Source organism: Drosophila takahashii, chromosome 2R, assembly GCF_030179915.1.
Source record: "Drosophila takahashii strain IR98-3 E-12201 chromosome 2R, DtakHiC1v2, whole genome shotgun sequence".
Classification (NCBI taxonomy): domain Eukaryota; kingdom Metazoa; phylum Arthropoda; class Insecta; order Diptera; family Drosophilidae; genus Drosophila; species Drosophila takahashii.
Genome location: NC_091679.1, coordinates 21,801,013 through 21,821,446, shown reverse-complemented (window position 1 = coordinate 21,821,446; position 20,434 = coordinate 21,801,013). Strand labels below are relative to the sequence as shown.

General features: G+C 40.2%; 1 protein-coding gene across 4 annotated transcripts; it reads left to right on the top strand.

The window, feature by feature from the left end:
- The first annotated feature begins 231 nt into the window (after positions 1 to 231).
- On the top strand, positions 232 to 8,147 carry LOC108061111 (serine proteinase stubble). Of its 4 annotated transcripts, none has more exons than XM_017147161.3 (6): positions 232 to 763; positions 2,360 to 2,539; positions 5,059 to 5,568; positions 5,769 to 5,946; positions 6,008 to 6,386; positions 7,596 to 8,147. In XM_017147161.3, the coding sequence occupies exons 1-6, from the start codon at positions 601 to 603 to the stop codon at positions 7,809 to 7,811; spliced, it is 1,626 nt and encodes a 541-aa protein (XP_017002650.1). In that variant the 5' UTR covers positions 232 to 600; the 3' UTR covers positions 7,812 to 8,147. The 4 variants fall into 4 exon arrangements, with proteins under 4 accessions (XP_017002650.1, XP_017002652.1, XP_017002649.1 ...); XM_017147160.3 differs by lacking the exon at positions 232 to 763 and adding an exon at positions 1,702 to 2,267; XM_017147163.3 differs by lacking the exon at positions 5,059 to 5,568 and having other exon boundaries at positions 236 to 763.
- The last annotated feature ends 12,287 nt before the right edge of the window (positions 8,148 to 20,434 follow it).

Here is a 20,434-nt window from a genome sequence, read left to right as displayed (position 1 = left end):
TAGTCATGGCGACAACAGCCGCAGCCGCAGCAGCAACAGCAACATGCAATTGCCAGTTGGGTTGAGCGACAAAACTCGTTGGCCACTTTCGTTTTCAATGCGGGCTCTCGCCGACTTAGCCTGGCTTTTCTCTCGTCTTGGCTTCTCTTTGGTGACTATTACTCAATAGTCGGTGCTCGGCTCGCTGCGTACCGCTCACCAGCTTACCAGCCAGCTCGCGGTGTTGATGGCATTTTGATTTTGAATTTGTCAGCCAACTGTTTATTAAGTGTTTCGACGCGACGGCAAACTGTTCGCGAACTGCGGCTGCATTTGGGCGACGCGAAACCGCAGAAAACGCCGAGTGAGGAGTAAAAAATATTAAAGATACACTCTGAATTATTGCCAAGCCCGCGAAAGAAGAGTGTGGAAGGTGGAGAAAATTGTGAGCTTAATTCCATTTACTGGGCCGCGCACTCCAACTCGGCCTGCTATGCAAACGAGGTGCGATTATTCAATCAAAAACTCGCGCCGCTACGTGAATTAAGTGAAACACAATTGCAGAAATCAGTGACAGGCGGTGGCAACAACAAGTGTAAACAACAACGAAAGTATTGCAAAATGCGCTCTCCGCAGCAACTGCTAGTGTTGCTGCTTGCAACAGCTGCAGCTGCGCACAGCAGCAATTACAACTCGGTGTACAACGAGGTGATTCCGCCGGAGCTCAAGCAGGCCATTGATAAGGAGCTGCCCAAGGAGGCCAAGTTCTTCGACGAGCTGGACTGTGAGTATTACAATCGGAGACGCCCTCCCCTGCAGTCAAGTCAAATCGAGTTCGTTGCCTAAGTCTTTCGTTTCGACTGGCACAATTTGCATATTAGTTAACACGCCATGCTTAACCTTGATCTTCGCTGCTCCCCCATGTCAAGTTCGGACCCAATTCCCCATCGGGAGGTTGAGAAACCCCCTTGGAAATCGGACTTGGGCCTCCGGCGAAAGTTGGACATTCCGTTCTTGGGCAGCCAATTCATCTTGCTTAATTGGACTTTCCAAAAGAAAGACACGAAAGCCAATTAAGCCCGAGCTTAAGGTGATTACACTTTAACATAAAGGCACAAGCTGCGAGATGTAGATCCCAAAAGAAAGGCCGCGTTTTTGGGCAGCTGTGAATGACTATTAAAACGACGGCCAGCCGGGCAAAATATTATAAATCAAATTCCTGTGTGTGGCGGCTGTGCAAGTTCAATGGCAGCTGCTGCCGCCACGGATATACACATGTAATACGAGTATGAGCAAAAGCAAAAGTGTTTCCAGATACCGATACACAGACAGGAAAATCAACTGCAATTAACTTCAATTGCACACTCGCAGCATTCGAAAGTGTTAACAGCAACCGCCGTGAGTCGGCCATTTTCCAAAAAGATTATAGATTATTTGGATTGGTTTGGTTTGGCCTTTTATGTAAGCAGAAACCTTGGCCAAAAAAAGCGACAAAACAAAAAAGAAAAGAAACAAGAGTCCAATTGGAGTCGGGCAAGCAACATGTTGTCGGTTCGCTGGCAACATTGCTGCGCTCTGTTTCAATGAAGTTGCTCTGCAAGTGAAATGGCTGAAAGCGGCATCTCTTCGGGTCTTCGGCTGCTTTTCGGACCTCGTACCTCGGCTCACGGCTCATGGCTCTTGGCTTGGCGGCCGCAAAAGCTTGGCTTAGTTCTGAGCCGATTTTCCCGACGCGCGGTCGCCTTTCCGTTAGCTCGCTCCTCGCTCTTTAAAGACTGTGTGCGCATGCGTAAAGAAAGATAATTCCAGGGGCATAAAAGTGAAGCGAAGATTACAAATTTTCTTTTTTTGGAGCGGCGAAACTGCGCATGCGTGAACCGCACAAGAAAACGCCAAATGAAAATAAAAGTGAAATCCTTGGTGAACTAGTGGCAGGACAGCAGCTCTGCCCGATCCACTTGCAGTAACTCCAGTGGCTGAAAATCAATCATAAGCCAGAAAGCGAAAGTGCAACTACCCCAATCGAAAGTGAAAGTCCGCGTGGAGCTCCACCCCTTCCATCCGTTCGCTTGCCATGCTCCCACTGCCCCGGCACTCCAAGGACACCTGGCTGCGGCTGGTGGTCCGAGTTGGCCTAGTGGCCCTCCTGATAGCCCCAAGAAGAGCCGATGGCCTGGGCTATCCCAGTGCCCAGCAGGAGCACGACATGCTCATCCTGGACGCCCTGTCACGCCGCAGTGGCACCGGATACTATGGCGAAAACAGCGTGATGGAGATGCTATCCCGAAGTACTTAGCCCCAACCAATTTGACTTGGCTCAGACCCCTTACCCTCCGACCTGTTGACTAATTTTCTTACCCCACCGCCCCTGTCTTTGCAGTGATACCGCAGTCGTGCCGCTTTCGTGGCCACAAGTTCGAGTGCGGCCTGTCCATCTCATGTGTCTTGGGCGGCGGCAAGCCGCTGGATCTTTGCTCCGGCGGCATGATCTGGTCGTGCTGCGTGGACAAAGATCTCGACGCCGAGGAGAGTCCGCACGCCGCCCCGGTCAACAACACGAGTGAGTATCAAGAGCGCCCTTAGCCCCACCATTCCCATTCCGATGACCAAAACCCAGACAAACGGTTGATTCTGAAAGTCATTTCGCCTCCTGCTTTTCCCGCGTCATTCCCTACAATTGCAAATTGCTGCGCTTCGAGTTATGCAACTCGGTTTCGTATAATGGAGCTATAAATTAGCTTGCATTTCGAAAATGACAAAAAATAGCTCAGCTCACAAGCACACAGCCAAGAAGCCTTTAGGCCTTGTCCGGGGAAATACAACTAAATAGCGCAGAACAAGTTTATCCAAGTGGAATATGGCGTATAGCGTACTTAAATATAACATATATACAGCAGATATTATGGGAATGTTTTAGTCCGCGAAATATATATGCACTGATTGGTCTAGTGCTTTAAGAGAAATTGTATAATTCTTTACCTTACATTGGACTATTTGATTTTTTTACAAAAACATAACTTTGTGTATTTAAAAACTTATAACTTATAAAACTTTTCAAATAAGCCTTGACATATAGGCAATTGGAACTTCTTAAAAAAAAAACCGAAATCTGGAAAAGGCCATTTAGAAAGGTAATTTATTACCTTTATAGTGGTGTTAGTAGTTAGACAATCGTTAAGTGAATTGAAATAACTAATCCATATAGACTTACTATTTACTTATACCTCAAATTTGTTTATACCCATTACTCGTAGAGTAAAAAGGTCCATTGTATTTGAGCAAAAGTATGTAACAGGTATAAGGACGCTTGTCCGAACCTTCTGTCTGTCTGTCTGTATATACCTATCAAAATGTAGAAGAAATTTTTCAAATCGTAATATTTATCAACAAGTTTTGAGCAAATACATGAATTCAAGCAGTACATGCAGTCGATTTGCTAAATGCATATCTCGCACTTTCGTTAGCTGAGTAACGGGTATTTGATAGTCGAAGTACTCCACTATGGCGTTCTCTCTTGTTATACCCTTTACTCGTAGAGTAAAAGGATATATTGCATTCGTGCAAAAGTATGTAAATCGGAGAAGGAAGCTTTTCCGACCCCATAAAGTATATAAATTCTTGATAAGGGTCACTAACCGAGTCGATCTAGCCATGTCCGTCTGTCTGTCCGTCCGTATGAACGCTGAGATCTCGGAAACTACAAAAGCTAGAAGGTTCAGATTTCACACACATATTCTTGGGCTTCCTACACAGCGCAAGTTTATTTCAGCCGAGCGCCGCGCCCCCTCTTACGCCCACAAATTCCCACTAAATGCCCACAGACATATGTGCAATCAAAAAATGTTACATATCCATCTCCCTCGCACTCGCTTTAGCCTAGTGACGGGTATTAGATAGTCGGGACACAAACCCGACTATAGCGTTCACTCTTGTTTTAACTACTGATGTTCATACGTTCACATTCCGAAAGAAACAACTTATATAGAGAATTCGCTGGTCAATGGATCAATTGGTTTGCCATCAAGTGCATTGGTTATATCGTAATCGCAGTGGATGCAATTACGAATTCGGCAATAACTGCAGCTAGAAGACCAATGAGAAGAGGCAGGCCACTTATATTATGCCACACACGCATGAGTTTGGCCCACGAAGTTTTGTTTTGTTTTTGGTTACTTTGAGTTGCTGTTTTCCTTCTTCAGCTGTTCCGCAGCTATTTTGTTGTGCTCTGTTTAATTTTCTAGACTTCTGCCTTCTTTTTCGAATGCCCGCGTTACAAACATAAAAGCAACCTGAACAATAACAAGGCATTACAACATGTTATGAATAATTCTTAGTGGAAAATTTTGTTTTCCACCGCCTCTCTCTCTTTTCCTGCCGCTTTTTGGACGCACATCAATCTCGGCTTTAACCTTTTCTTTACCGCAATTTAACTTAATTTTGAGAGTTTTTTCCCCACTTTTCGGTTGAACATTTCCTCGAAGCCTATAAAGAAGTGGGTTCTGCGTGCTTTCTTTGTTATTTCATGTGTAAAGTTTTCCCAAGCCGTCTGGCGACAATGATAAAGCCGAAAACCGGAGTCAGCCCCAAAATGGGCAAAACTCACTTGCGGAAATAAACGAAGGTGAACGTTTTCGCATTTAAAAGTGAAATTTTTGGTTTTCTTTCTTTGTTTCAATTCGACTGGGGCCACCCTGCACCCTGCCCCTGCTCTGCCCTGCGAGGGTTTTATTATTTTGTTTGCTTTCAAATGTGGGAAAAATCACAGCGCAAAAGTTACGGCATACTTGAATCAGGCCGAGCTCCTCGAAAGTGTTAATCAAGTCATGACGCCGTTCTGTGTCTCCCCCGAAATGGCTTTCGGATTGGTTTGAATTACGTGCGAAACGCCCAGTCTTTGTCTTAATGGCCAGACTGACCAGTCTGGGCCCGTCTTGTCTTTGGGACAACTGACATAATCGCAATCGTGTCTGGGGTCTTACTTTTTATTATGATTGCTGGTCAGTTTTTGGGGAAAGTCTGACGTAGACCTCCGGAGACGCTGCCCAGACCATCATCCTGAATCACGATTCTCACACACAGGCGACATAATACACTTGCATGACATTTATCCCGACCTGTCGACGAACGCCAACAAGCCGCAGCACCACCTGCACCACCACAGTGGCAACGGCCTGTCAGCGGCCCCGTCCACCTCATCCACGGCGTCCTCCTCCGCACGACCGGCTTATCCCAGCAGCAGCTACTACGGCACCAAGCGACCAACCCTCTACAGCGGTTCCAATCCCTATAAGCCAGGCTCGGGTTCCAGCCGACCATCCTCCTCCTCCTCGTCCAGCCTGAACAGCTGGGAGCACGAGAGCGGCGGCCACTTGGGCTCCGTCAGTGGGATCACCAACCATCTGGACAGCTTCTTTGATGCCGAGTCCCCCTCGCCGTCGTTGGACTCATCCGGCGCACCACCGCCCCACGAACCGCTGCCCAACGCCCAGGCCTTCGCCGTGGGCAATGTCCTGGACCTGAACGCTGGCGAGGCAGCGGAGGAGTACCAGAGTGGAGGCTACCACGATGCCAGCTATCGTCCAGTGCCGGGTACAAAGCAATCTCACACTCTCTCTGTTCTCTGGCACCACTGCAATTGGTTTTCCTATAAGCTGCACCACACAACCACCACTCACCCACTCTGTCACTCTCTTCTTATTCTGTAGTTCTTTTCTCAACTCACTTTGGTGTTTTTTAAGAATGTCTTAGGGGCTACCTATACAATAGATTCTTCATCTGTTTATTCCCAGGCTGCGGCGAGGTCTACACGCGGTCCAATCGCATTGTGGGTGGGCATTCCACGGGCTTTGGCTCCCATCCCTGGCAGGTGGCGCTAATAAAGAGTGGATTCCTCACGCGAAAGCTCAGCTGCGGTGGTGCACTGATCTCCAACCGATGGGTGGTCACGGCTGCCCACTGTGTGGCTACGTAAGTGTTGCAGAAAGGGGAAAAGGAAAAGGTACTTAAACCATCTTTGATATCCATTCAGCACTACCAACTCCAACATGAAGATCCGACTGGGCGAATGGGATGTCCGTGGCCAGGAGGAGCGGCTAAATCACGAAGAGTATGGCATCGAGCGGAAGGAGGTGCACCCGCACTACAATCCCGCCGACTTCAAGAATGACGTGGCCCTGATCCGCTTGGACCGGAATGTGGTCTACAAGCAGCACATTATTCCCGTCTGTCTGCCGCCTTCGTCCACCAAGTTGACGGGCAAAATGGCCACTGTGGCGGGCTGGGGGCGTACGCGACATGGCCAGAGCACAGTACCCTCCGTGCTGCAGGAGGTGGACGTGGAGGTGATCTCCAATGATCGCTGCCAGCGATGGTTCCGCGCGGCAGGAAGACGCGAGGCCATTCATGATGTGAGTAGTCAATGGGTTGGGTCTAGGGATTTATAAAATATCATATAGCTGCCATAGGAACGATCGGAAAATAAATGGAAAAGTAATAGGAAATAAATTCTAGAGTCTTTGGTTTTTGTTGTATTCCCTTTTACTCTAGGGTATGACCCTTTTTAAATATTTCCGAATTTCAATTTTAATTTGATCAAAATCGGACGACTAAATCATATAGCTGCCATAGGAAAGATCGAAAAATTAATGGGAAATTAAATGGAAACAAATTATAGCTCCGTTGATTTTTATACCCGTTACTCGTAGAGTAAAAGGGTATATTAGATTCGTGCAAAAGTATGTAACAGGTAGAAGGAAGCGTTTCCGACCCTATAAACTATATATATTCTTGATCAGGATCACTAGCCGAGTCGATCTAGCCATGTCCGTCTGTCCGTCTTTCCGTCTGTCTGTCCGTCTGTCTGTCTGTATGAACGCTGAGATCTCGGAAACTATAAAAGCTAGAAGATTGACATTTTGCATGCAGAATCTAGGAGTTCCTACGCAGCGCAAGTTTGTTTCAAAAGGGTGCCACGCCCCCTCTAACGCCCACAATCGCTTATATACGATTTTAGAAATTTCAATATTTCGGAAAACTAAAAATGCAGTTTTATTGTGTTTATGAATACCTATCGAAATGTAGAAGAAATTTTTTAAATCGGACCATTCGTTAAAAAGTTACGGCGGATCAAAGTCCCTTTAGCTGAGTAACGGGTATCTGATAGTCGGGGCACCCGACTATAGCGTTCTCTCTTGTTATTGTATTCTCTTCTACTCTAGGATATGATTTTTATTTAATATTTCGGAATTTCGAATTTCGGAATTTAACAAAAATCGGATGACTATATTATGTAGCTGCCATAGGGAAGGATAGAAAGATTAATACGAATTTAAAATATAAAATTTAGAATTTAAAATACGAAATTTAAAATTTTTGCTATTTGTAAGTTAATGGGAATCTGCAAGGGTATACATATAAGCTTCGGCTGTCCGAAGCTAGCTTCCTATCTTGTTTTTTTTCAAATTGAAATGAATATAGATTTATCGCAAATATATTACAATGTTAAAATATCGATGTATTTATCGACGGTTTCGTTAAATATTGATTTATATATCCACTTTTCGTATCAATATTTTGTGCCATCCTTAGCGTGTCATTAACCACCTCTTCTCTTCCAGGTCTTCTTGTGCGCAGGCTACAAGGATGGCGGGCGGGATTCCTGCCAGGGCGACAGCGGCGGGCCGCTAACGCTGACCATGGACGGTCGCAAGACATTAATTGGACTCGTGTCCTGGGGCATCGGCTGTGGGCGGGAACACCTGCCCGGCGTCTACACCAACATCCAGCGCTTCGTGCCCTGGATCAACAAGGTCATGGCCAATGACAACGCGTAGGCGCCACTGCACCGCGGAGACGCATCCCGTTAGCCAGGCCATGTGATTCCTCTACGACTCGGGGTTGCTAGTGTGTAAGACCAAGGTCTTTTTTCGGCCTTGTATTTATTTTACCCGTATTCCATCTCCTAGGGATCCCCCGCAATCTCCCTTCGGTCGATCCTTTCGCCTTTCATTCGTTTCTCATTGCATTACACGCATTCGATTTAAGTTTTCGATATTTATTATACACTGCTCGACGCAAGATTCCTACATTTGAGATCCACTTTCACTTACATTCATATTTATAACTTTAATTATGTTTTAAAATACAATAAAAAGAATTAAAATTTTAAACGTTTAGTGATTATAAGGCATTGCCCACTTACAAAATGGCCGCAAACCACACTGAAAACTCCAGAGGTTACAAATAACTGTCAACCGATTTTCCTAAGGCAGTTTGACTCTCGACAAAACCGAAAACAATTTTGTTCACAAACTCTCTCTCTGAGCGGAACCCGAAGCAGCTCAACCCAACAAAGTAATCGGTGAAACCCTTTTAAATTAACTGTCACCTAAAAGGGTTTCATAAGACGACTATTAAATAAAAGTCAGAAAAATGGGTTTTCTCTAGAAAGGGAAAAGTATAGGCCTGCTGTGATATGTGCATAAATTTTACATAGTAAATCAAGATAATTCTAAAATTGCATTGTACATATAAATGTACATAAAATTGTATTCTGAATTTAGGTTAACTGTTATTTTTTTGTTTGCTTCAATATATTTATTGACTATATAAGGAACTATCTTTAATAAGAAATGCCATAAAGAAACGAATTACCTATCAAATGAGCTATAAAAGGCAGATCGGTTCAAATTAACTATCATAAGTCCTAAAATAAACAAGAGAGAACGCTATAGTCGGGCTCATGTCCTGACTATCTACTACCCGTCACTCGGCTAAAGGGAGTGCGAGGGAGATGGATATATAACATTTTTTTATTGCGTATAACTTTTTAATGAATGGTCCGATTTGAAAAATGTCTTCTACATTTCGATAGGTATAAATATAAATAACAAAATTGCGTTTGTACTTCTCCTAAATCTTTAAAGGTGAGGGCGCCAGACACATTTTAAAATCGTTAGAGGGCGATTGTGGGAGTTAGAGGGGGCGTGGCGCTCGGCTGAAATAAACTTGCGCTGCCCAAGAATATGTGTGGAAAAACTCAACCTTCTAGCTTTTGTAGTTTCCGAGATGTCAGCATTCAACCGGACGGGCAGACAGACAGATAGACATGGCTAGATCGACTCGGCTAGAGACCCTAATCAAGAAAATATATACTTTATGGGGTCGGAAACGCTTCCTTCTAGCTGTTACATACTTTTGCACGAATACATTTTACTCTACGAGTAAAGGTTATAACAAGAGAGAACGCTATAGTCGGGTTGGTGTCCCGACTATTTAATACCCGTCACTCAGCTAAAGCGAACGCTGTACTCGGGTTGGTGTCCCGACTATAATGGTAGCTCAGCTAAAGGGAGTGCGAGGGAGATAGATATATAAATTTTGATTGCGTATAACTTTTTAATGAATGGTCCGATTTGAAAAATGTCTTCTACATTTCGATAGGTATAAATATACACAACAAAATTGCATTTATACTTCTCGGAAATCTTTAAAGATGTGGGCGTTAGAGGGGGCGTGGCGCTCGGCTAAAATAAACTTGCGCTGCGTAGGAAGCCAAAGAATATGTGTGGGAAATCTCAACCTTTTAGCTTTTGTAGTTTCTGAGATCTCAGCGTTCATACAGACGGACAGACGGACATGGCTGGATCGACTCGGCTAATGCCCCTGATCAAGAATATATATACTTTATGGGGTCGGAAAAGCTTCCTTCTAGCTGTTACATACTTTTGCACGAATCTAATATACCCTTTTACTCTACGAGTAACGGGTATAAAAATGTCTCAAAGTATTCCAACCAAGCCTATTCCTACAAAATGGTTCGCGCGTTCTTTCAAATCTTTCGAAATAATTTGAACAAAACCAAATAATGTTGTGAACTACATAAACAAAATTTTAAACTGCTAAAAGAGGTTTAACCTGTTAGAAAGCTCTAATTTTTCCTGCAGCTAAAAAGATTCGCTTCTTATTACGTGGATTTAATTATTAATTACTACATAAGAAAGATATGCCAAAAGTGGAGTTTTGGAATCGTAAATTGTTTAAAATATGTAGAATATTGGAATTTATTGGTAAATGGGCTAAGCTTACAGATTCAGCTTTAGAGACACATTACGTATTTTCCCTTACCCTTTTGAATTTTAATAATCAAAAAGCAATGTTACGACTGAAGCATTACTGAACAGGTCACACACGCATTCATACCTTCACAAAAGACCGTTTTCCTTAACAGACCGAGCAAAGTAGTCAGTAGAAGCCCAAACCGAAGTAACTCTGAAAAAAAGGGTTGTTGGGGCGGGGGTGGCTTGATTGTCGAAGCGATGATGAGTCCCAGGGAAATGGATTAAATCCGCGCAGAAATAAGTTTCGAAAACACGGTTAGAAACCTTCGGGGTTTTGCGCGACGTGCGGCTGTTTATTTGGTCACTTGAAAATAGGAACTCCTTAAGCCTAACTTAGCTTATGGGCTCCAGAGCGGAGCGGAGACTTGCGGAAGAGTTGGAGAGGGAGAGCGAAGGGCAGTGCGAGCAAGCAATATGTGGACATCTGGAGAAAACTGCCGCTCGACACTGCCTCCAGAAATTAAACGCCTTTTTGGCGTGAACAAGGGTTGTGCTCTGTGCGTAACATCTGTTAAGCAAAAACCCTTTTTTCATAGGGTTTGTAAGTGACAGGTTTTTTTGAAAAAAACACTTTGAAAAGGTTGACCGAACCTTGCAAGCTCTGGAAAAAACCAGGGACCGTAAATAATCATTATTTGAGATTATTATTTTAAAAAGACTACTGTGATATTTGGTTTTAAACGTCAAAAATAACGTTATTTTTATTCTTGTCCACAAAGTATATGCATTTCAACAAGTCTGGAAAGCAAATTAACTGTTATTTGTTCATATCTATAAACTGCATAAAAACCAGTTAAATTGTTCATTAAAACTTGTAAAAACCTCAGTAGGCCTTTTAAAATAAAAATCTCAAACAATTATTATTTACGGTCAAAACCATTGAAAAATGAAATTAGATATCTGCATATTCAGTAGTATCTCAGAAACCGGCGACGGTTGAGTTTAAAACGGTTTTTGTGACACTGAGATTTGCTTTTAGGGGTGAAATTTTGGTTGGACATCCCTGAACCATTTTAAAATACCGTTTTTAAAGGCGCTGAGCACATGTCTGTACACTCAGGAAAAATGTCAAGTATTTTGTGCTTAAATCTAGCATTTTGAGTGCCAAAATTCACACATCGATGAAAACTGCTAGCTAAGCATAGGAGTAAGCGAGAGGCAAATAGGTAGCTTACGCCTTTAGCCGGGGACTTTTTTCCACCGAGGTACTCAGACGAGCTAAGGAAATTGAAAGGAAATACCACAGAAAATGGAAAGTGTCATATCTTCGCGCGACATATGTATCTCCGCGCGACATATCTCAACCCTTCTACGAACGACATATCTCCGGGCGGAGATATAACGTTTAAAAACGACATATATCCGCGCGAAAATATTTTGTTCGTAAACGTCACATCTCTGCGCGGAGATATGTCGGTTTCAGTTTTTTAGACGACATAACTCCGCGTTGATCAACGGGAAAAATATGTCGTTTATAAACGACATATCTCCGCCAAATAAATCACGACATATCTCCGCTGACAAAATACATACAATACAAAAATACCATATTTAGCGAGCGAATTCCAATGAAAGCCTACACACAAAAAAAAACTTGGTAAAATCAACTGTAATAATTGTCAAACAGGCCCCAACCAGCAAAATTGTCAATTCTACTAAGTAAATAGTTATTTCACAACAACAAAATACACACAATTAGCAAAGACACACACCCAAAGCAAAAACAAAATACACGTAACTATTTTAATAGTTACGTAACTATCTTTGTTGGTCAATTTAACCAAGCAAATTTTACGGACTTCAAGTCCTACAATTGGGCTAAGAGTTTCACTAGTCGAAAAATATTATTCTTTTGTAGTGTGACCGAAGTTTTCAAAGTTCACCCGCTTTGCTTGCATCATGGTCTTATTGTAAACCAGCTGGGTTCACAGCAAGCAAATTAACTGGCGCCAATTTTGAAATTTTACAAAATGTTGAGCCGACCTGCTTTAAATTGGCTGTTGGCTTGAGGATATGTATTGCCGCAACTCCTAGAGGCAGTTTTCCATTGGTTTCTAGGTTTTTCATTCCATTAATAACATGTTATTGGCACACCGCTTCTGCACAAACACAGCCAAAGATTCAATTTTTTCTTCTTTGGGCCGCACAGTGGGGCGAAAAAGCCAAAAGTCTGCCTTAAATCAGCGGAGCCCTATATCGAATATCTTTTGATGGGGCATTGTTGAAGGCAATTAAATATGTAAAAAAACATCATAAGGTGAATTTTTTTAGTGAAATTTTTTTGTTGTAAAAAATTTTTAAGAAAAAAAAAAAATTGTTTTTTTAAGGAAAGAAATATAAATAAATTACTTATAGGGTTCTAAGTTTCCCAATATTTTTTTTTAATTTAACTTGATTTTTGAAAAAAAAAATTATTCAAATCGGTCAACTATATCTTATAGCTGCCATATAAACGCTTATTACAAAGGGGAATGTCTCGGTTCTATTTCAATATTGGTTCATATAAATTGGGATTAAGTCATTATTTATCATTTTAGCTCTATGCTTACCTTTTTTTTTAATTGGTCAATGATATCTTATAGATGTCATAGAATCAATCAAGGAAATATAGCATATTTTCAAAAAAAACTGGTAGAAACCGGTATTTACTTCATATATGTATTCTTAGTAAAATAACATAATTTAAAATTGTAAACCCAAATTTGTTTACTAATTTATCATTATCTTCATCAATACCTTCACATAAGTAAAATATCTTCATGATGTTAGGGCGCGCGAATGAACCAGGGCTGACGATATTTCAAATTATGAACATTTCTTGCTAACTTAAACTGCGGTTTTCTCAGAAGAGGCACAAAAGGGCAGGCTAATTTTTTCAGAACATGTAGTTAAATATCTAAACTTTTTTTTAAAAAAAGAATTAAACGGGGATCTAGGGTGTAACACTACTTTACGTCCAAGGATATCCAAAAAATCCCTTTTTTTTGGACCACTTTTAAAAAATTAAAAAAAAATAGTAATTATGTATCTAAAATTTTAATTTTTTTTTTTAATAATTTAAGAATTGGTTGCTCTTAAAATTTCAATCGTTACATATACAACTTAGGCCCTTGGGCGCTTTCAGAAAAATTTCAAAGATGTGTAAAAATACCGTTTTTTCTTATTGGCTAAAATTATATTTCGAAAAATCCACTTTATAAATCTGTAGTGGGAGAACCATTCAACACAGATCACTCATTCCTTTTGATGTGTATAGAGAATTCAATTGTTTTTTAAGTTACATTGCAACATTTTGGAAAATCTTAAAAAAAAAAAAACCATTTTGGCAGGCTTTTGTTCTAGGCGCCCCACAGTGGGCCGCGGCTAAAGGCGTATAGTAAATATAGTATTTTTGTGGTATTTTCTTACTATTTCCTTAGCTCAACTGAGTACCGAGGTGGGATAAAGTCCCCGGCTAAAGGCTTTAGCTACCTAATTGCCTCTTGCTTACTCCTACGCTTAGCTAGCAGTTTTCGTCGTACTGAGTACTAGACTTTAATTTCATTGAAATCAAACCCACAGATTTCGAGAATTCAAGTCATTTAAATTGGGCTTTCCACGCGGTCACACTATCCAACCAGCGAGACAGCGTGCGGATAAACCAAAATCTTGGTATTTATATCGATATATCGGCAAGTACGATCTACAACACTAAGTTTAACCAACTGGCAACTCTTGTGTTCCGCGGTAATTCGCAAAATTCAGTTGTGCTGTGCATGGCTTGACAAATCTCGATGGAGAAATGTGTAAGTATTGTGTTATATACTATTTTATTTATAATAACACTAATCTGTTTTTCAGACAATTACCAATTTTAACGTGGGGGATCTGCCATCACCGGAAGGGGATCGACGACGACAGCGACGAGCCGCCAAATCGGCGCCAACGCGCTGCCGATGGGGATAGCGACTTCGAACGGCTACGTCCTCGCCGTCGCAGGAACCGTCGCCCCAAGCGTCCCGAATTGGAAGGGGCCGAGGAAGGCGGCGAGGAAGCTGAAGCCGAAGATGTGGATGCTGCCAATGAAGTGCTGGTGTAACTGTTCACTTTTCTCTAATATACATATTAGGTGTATATATATACAATTCTCGATCTGATATAAATGCCAGCGTGTATATAATTGAATAAATTGAATTACTTTGCACTGCATTTCAATCAACACTCTCATCGAGACCATAGAGTAAGAAAATATATAGAGGGAAAGTTTATGTTTTTTTTTCGGAAATTTTATTGCACAGATTTTCCAATGGTACTCAGATCGGCTGAGTTTTTCAAAACTTTTCCGCTGGCAATCAAAACGTAACAAAACAACGTGAAGTGCAATCAAAACGTAACGAAACGTGAAGTGCAATCAAAACGCTAGGTCTGAGCGAGAGAGGCAGAGCGAGCGTAAGAGCGTAAGAAAATGGAAAGAGTTTTCCAAAGTAGTAAGAGTAGACATAGAGCATAGAGTAAGAAACTGTATAGAGGCACCATTTCCTCTGCCCGAACCTCTGCCCAAGCTCTGCTGAGAGCCAATTCAAGGCCAAGTTCGAAGCAAACATTGATTTCTCACCGCATCCAACATGTGCGAAGCAACAGCAATAGTGGTGAGAGTCCATAAAACTCACCATGGGCCCAAAATGCATGTTTGAATCGAACATATTAAAAATTAGGGAAATTTTCGTTTTTCGCCTAGGTGGCATCATTGGCGAATTCGCCGAAGAGAGCGGCAGAGCAAATGGAGTTTCTATACCTTATTACTCATAAACGCTTAACAAATTAACTACGTTAACAATAAGAGACGCTAAATCGATTAATCATTACATAGGTTATTATAGTTCAAAAAAGGGATTAATCAGAAAAGTCGTTAAGGAAGCGGTATGGTCTTTGGCATCAAAAAATCAAATCCAAATTCCACCATTCCATTTTCGTTGCTAACTGGTCGACGCTATTATGACGTTCATATACTAGGCTTTAATAGCCTCTTCCCAGAGAGTCCATTCGTTTGAAACGGTTGGAATTTTTTGGTAATTTATAGCAACTTTGGAACTTTATAGGAGTACAAAGTACACTTTTAATTAATATTATTTATATTTACGAAGTGCAGAACATATTCTGGCACTTTGCTGCAAAACATTGATGTTTTCGTACGAACAACAGCTTACATTTTGGACCACACATAGCAACCTGCTTGCGAACGCTTTTCCGCTCCTAACAAACTACAAATAATTCAAAAGAAACCCAAAAAACAATGAGCTGAAGCATTATTTAATTTTTTCCCGCCATCGATTTGATTTGTTCTCGCAGTCATCGTTCCAATTTTCACAGTCAAGAGGAAGAATTCAGAGTTGCACCAAACATCGCCTAACTATCGCATAAAAGAGCCCGTCAAAGTCCGTCAAAATTGGATGGCGGACTAACTAGGAAATTTTCGGAACGGCAAAACCTTACGGACCATCCGTTCTGTGGTAAGACCCTATTGTTGGACCAACGGAAGTCCCATTAAGCTGATTTTGGGGAAAATTGTTATGTATATTTTGGGTCGGTCTTTTACAGATTTTCCTATATGCAAAATCATGCTCCGATCAGAATCAGATTTTGGTAACGGTTCGAAATTTTCCTTAAAATTTTTTTTATTTTTGAAATCCAAAAACTCGATTAACAAATTATTTATTAGTTTCAAACGTTGTCCAAACGTTATTAATTTGGATTTGTAAAAAACATTAATTAGCTCCACTGCACACACACACGAACGAAATGCAAAAAAAATGCGTATTTACCACACAAAATCTCTGGATATGTTTTATTTTATTTTTTAATTAGTTTGCATAGATCAAAATCTTTTTTCGGCTTTTAGGCAAAATTTTGGGAATTTTTAAAGTTAAGTAGCGAAGATAAAGGTATGCCAATATAGCTGATATAAACACAAAAAAAAACTTGGTAAAATTAAACAATTAACAATACAATTGTCAAACAGTCCCCAACCACAAAAATTGTCCATTCTACCAATCAAATAGTTACTTTCACAACAACAAATACATATTTGCATGGTTGAAAAACAGAAAAATCTGTCATTCCAAGGCCGACTACGAAAAAAAAAGAATTTTATTAGACCTCAAAAACTAGCCGACTATGATGAAAAAAAATAAATATCAATCACGATACAAATTGTCATCTTTGCTTATTCAAATACATATCGCTCACTGATCGAAAAATATTCATCATAAGTGAGGAAAATAAAATGATGAAAAAAATGAGGGAAAACAAGAGAGAACGCTATAGTCAGGTTGATGTCCCGACTATCTAATACCCGTCACTCAGCTAAAGGGAGTGCGAACGCTGTACTCGGGTTGGTGTCCCGACTATCTAATATTCGAACCTCAACTAAAGGGAGTGCGAGGGAGATAGATGCATAAATTTTGATTGCGTATAACTTTTTAATGAATGGTCCGATTTGAAAAATGTGTTCTACATTTCGATAGGTATAAATATATACAACAAAATTGCATTTATACTTCTCGGAAATCTTTAAAGATGTGGGCGCAGGAAACATTTTAAAATTGTTAGTTTGGCGATTGTGGGCGCTAGAGGGGGCGTGGGGCTCGGCTGAAATAAATTTGCGCTGCGTAGGAAGCCCAAGAATATGTGTTGAAAGTCTTAACCGTCTAGCTTTTGTAGTTTCCGAGATCTCAGCGTTCATTTAGACAGTCAGACAGACGGACATGGCTATATCGACTCGACTAGTGACCCTGATCAAGAATATAAATATATACTTTATAGGGTCGGAAACGTTTCCTTCTCCCTGTTACATACTTTTGCACGAATACAATATACCCTTTTACTCTACGAGTAACAGGTATAAAAGGTGTAACGGGGAGCACAGTCGTGTAATGCCTGGCATGAAAGATAAAATATCTGTACTTACCATCAGAACTGCAAGTCAATGTTGGCTGCGATTGACATCATCAATCATACCAAAAATTCGCAACCACCTTTAACCAACTATAAGGATTGCCTTTACCAGCTCATTTGTCCAGACCGGAATCCCGAGTGCTACTTAAACTAGTGTGTCAATTGCCCCGATGTAAATATTCTTTCGACGAGGTTAAAAAATTTACTTCATGAAGATATGAATGAAAAGGTTGAGTCTAAGACATGGAAAGCGGTTGACAGGACAAGATTACTAACCCAGATTTTACCAGTTGACAATTTTGTTGACTTACTATACGAACGACTTCTTAATTTAAAATCGCATCATTTTATTTCGACAGAGCAAAGTAATTTTATAAAAAAAATTAAATGAAAGTATTAATCCTGAAAAAAATTATATAGCAAAATTATTCTTGGATGGTGATAGACTTAAACACGAGCAGAGAGTAACATACCTCGGTGTTACCTTAGGCCGCCGTCTATGCTGGAAGGGTCAGATTGACCGTATCTGTGGGTCAGCGAGGACGAATCTGGACAAAATGGACTGGCTACTTCGCTCAGATAGCGGATTATCCCTTCAGGCCAAGGTGCGGCTCTTTAAAGCCATTGTTCTCCCAACCCTAAATTGGGGAATAACATGCTGGGGCACCGCTTGCGACACGTCGCTAAGAAGGGTTCAGACTTGCATCACAAAAGCATTACGGAGGATGCTTGGGGTGAAGTGGCATCATTACGTTGAAAATAGCACTTTATTTCGAGACACTGGAGTACCAACAGTGACTGAGATGATAACTCAGTTCTCGAATCGATACAGGGATCGACAAACATGAAAACAAGAACTATTTTCTTGTGAGGCGTGTTAATTAAAAATGTGCCTATTTCGGCTTATACCAAAAAAGCAAAATTATATGCTGCACTGATGGAGCTGCTCAACACTATAAAAACAGATATCAGATGTCAAATCTTTTATTGCATAAAAGCGATTTTGGAATACGAGCAGAAACACACTTTCATGTAACTTCAAATGAAAAAACGGCTTGCAATGGAGTAGAAGCCATTTTAAAGAGGGAAACAAGGCGAAGAAGTTTGCAATCTGTTGATTTACAGAAACATATCCTTACCTCAAATTCCATATATCTTTGGTCCAAACAACATTTCACAAATCTGACCATTCATTTAAAAGTTATGAGCAATCAAAAAAATTTGATGTATCCATCTCCCTCGCACTCCATTAAGCCGAGTGACGGGTATTAGATAGTCGGGACACCAACCCGACTATAGCGTCCTCTCTTGTTTTAAGCAGGCCATCAACAGTCGAATTTGTTAGGCGAACAAATTTGACTGTGGATGGCCTGCTTAAAACAAGAGAGTAACGAGGAGCAAAGAGGAACATTTCTATGGAGGATAAACTAAAATCAAGAATGCTAAACCGATTCCAGGGATACAACAAAATCACTCTTTCGCACCAAGAGGACAAGGCGCCCTGCTCATAAAACGTTATTCATTAGCAAGCATAGGAATCATTTTTCCATTACACTTTAAGGCCTCTTTACACCTCAGTAGGAATTTTTCAAATGGAATTTCATATGTTTCAAGCCCGTTAACATAGTCTGTTGTTATTTCGGTGAAACAATTTTAAAAAGCTGGCTTGGTCTGACAAAATTGTTGTATTCAAATGTACATTTCCTGTTATTATTTGGTTAAAATATCTCTAAAAAATGTTGCAATGTCTCACAACATTTAAAAAAACGTAATTTGCAAATTAAAACTATTGTGTCTGATTTTACAATGGATGACAGATTTTATTTGAATCTATTCTGAGTAAATTATTGGATCTCACTAATTCTATATTTTTTTTAATCGTACGCACTAGCGGTTTTAAAATCCTAATATTTACAAATAATATTACATAGCTGCATCCATATATTGGTTTACGAATGGTTTATTGTTAGATGATCAGAAACAAGTTATATTTCCAAGGTCTGTGCTATGGCAGAACCTTTGCCTATAAAACCATCCTGCCAATGAAAAAATCGAAGACAAGTTCTAATTTTACAATATATTTATTTTGCTTCACCAGTGATAAGACATAAGTTCATTGGCTGACTTCAGAAAATCTCCTGTTTGTATTATCCACAGGATCTGTGGTTTTCTTCATCTTCTTCTTATAAGCCTTGTTTCCACCCATGGGCTATTAAAAGGACCGCTTTTTGAATGGGAGGGCTGCATGGAATCCTATAAATAAGTCAGTGCGCATGGTGTTTACGATTGAATCCTCTTTGTTGCATTGTTTTTATTTTTTCGAGCTCCAGATATTTTTTGGAACCACAATCACTTTGACAACAAACGAAATGAACACCATTCATTTCATATAACCTCTCATGGAATATGTACTCACACACATATTCCAATCGAGTCAAATAAAATAACCTTAACAGATCAAAGTTCTGTTACTGTCGAGCAAATGTTAAATTTTACAAGGGCTTCTATTCAAAATTGTTTTAATCTATGTTAAACATATGAGGCTTTTCTTAGAATCTTGACCAAATTCCATTTGAAGTGTAAACTCGAAATGAAAAATGAAATAGAAAATGGAATCTATTCCATCTCAGATTTTGAAATTTGTATGAAAAATTGGATTCCATGTGACATTCCATCTGAACTGTAAAGAGGCCTTTAACAAAAAATCATATCCAATCAATTTGGTACTGTCCACACACAAAAAAATTTGCTTGGTAAAATTGACCAACAAAGATAGTTACGTAACTATTAAAATAGTTACGTGTATTTTGTTTTTGCTTTGGGTTTGTGTCTTTGCTAATTGTGTGTATTTTGTTGTTGTGAAATGACTATTTACTTAGTAAAATTGACAATTTTGCTGGTTGGGGCCTGTTTGACAATTATTACAGTTGATTTTACCAAGTTTTTTTTTTGTAGGTGCACCTACAAAAAAAAGGGGGGTGGCCGGGTTGATATGGAACGCCCCCTATAAGTCCCAAATTCAACGAAATTAAATAACACTCCAAATTTGTTTTAGGTGTTTTTATGTGTATTTTACTTTTAAATTTTAATAAAATGTAGTCAAAAATAAAAACGTCAATTTACATACCAGCCACCAACAGTTTTAACTGTGGGATACATATTTCAGATGGCTTTTCTCATGGCTGCCTCATAATCTGTTGTTATTGTTAAAGCCTCCAAATCGAATACATATTAATTGATATATTGTAATAATTCTTCAGGACATTTTTTATTTTTTTTAATCATTAAAATGAAAAACACTAGGTATTTTCTAACTTAACTAACTACTTAATAAATGTTAAACTATCAACATAACACCCTTAACTTCTAAGAACTTATAAAAAGCAAAGAGTCTATAAGATTAC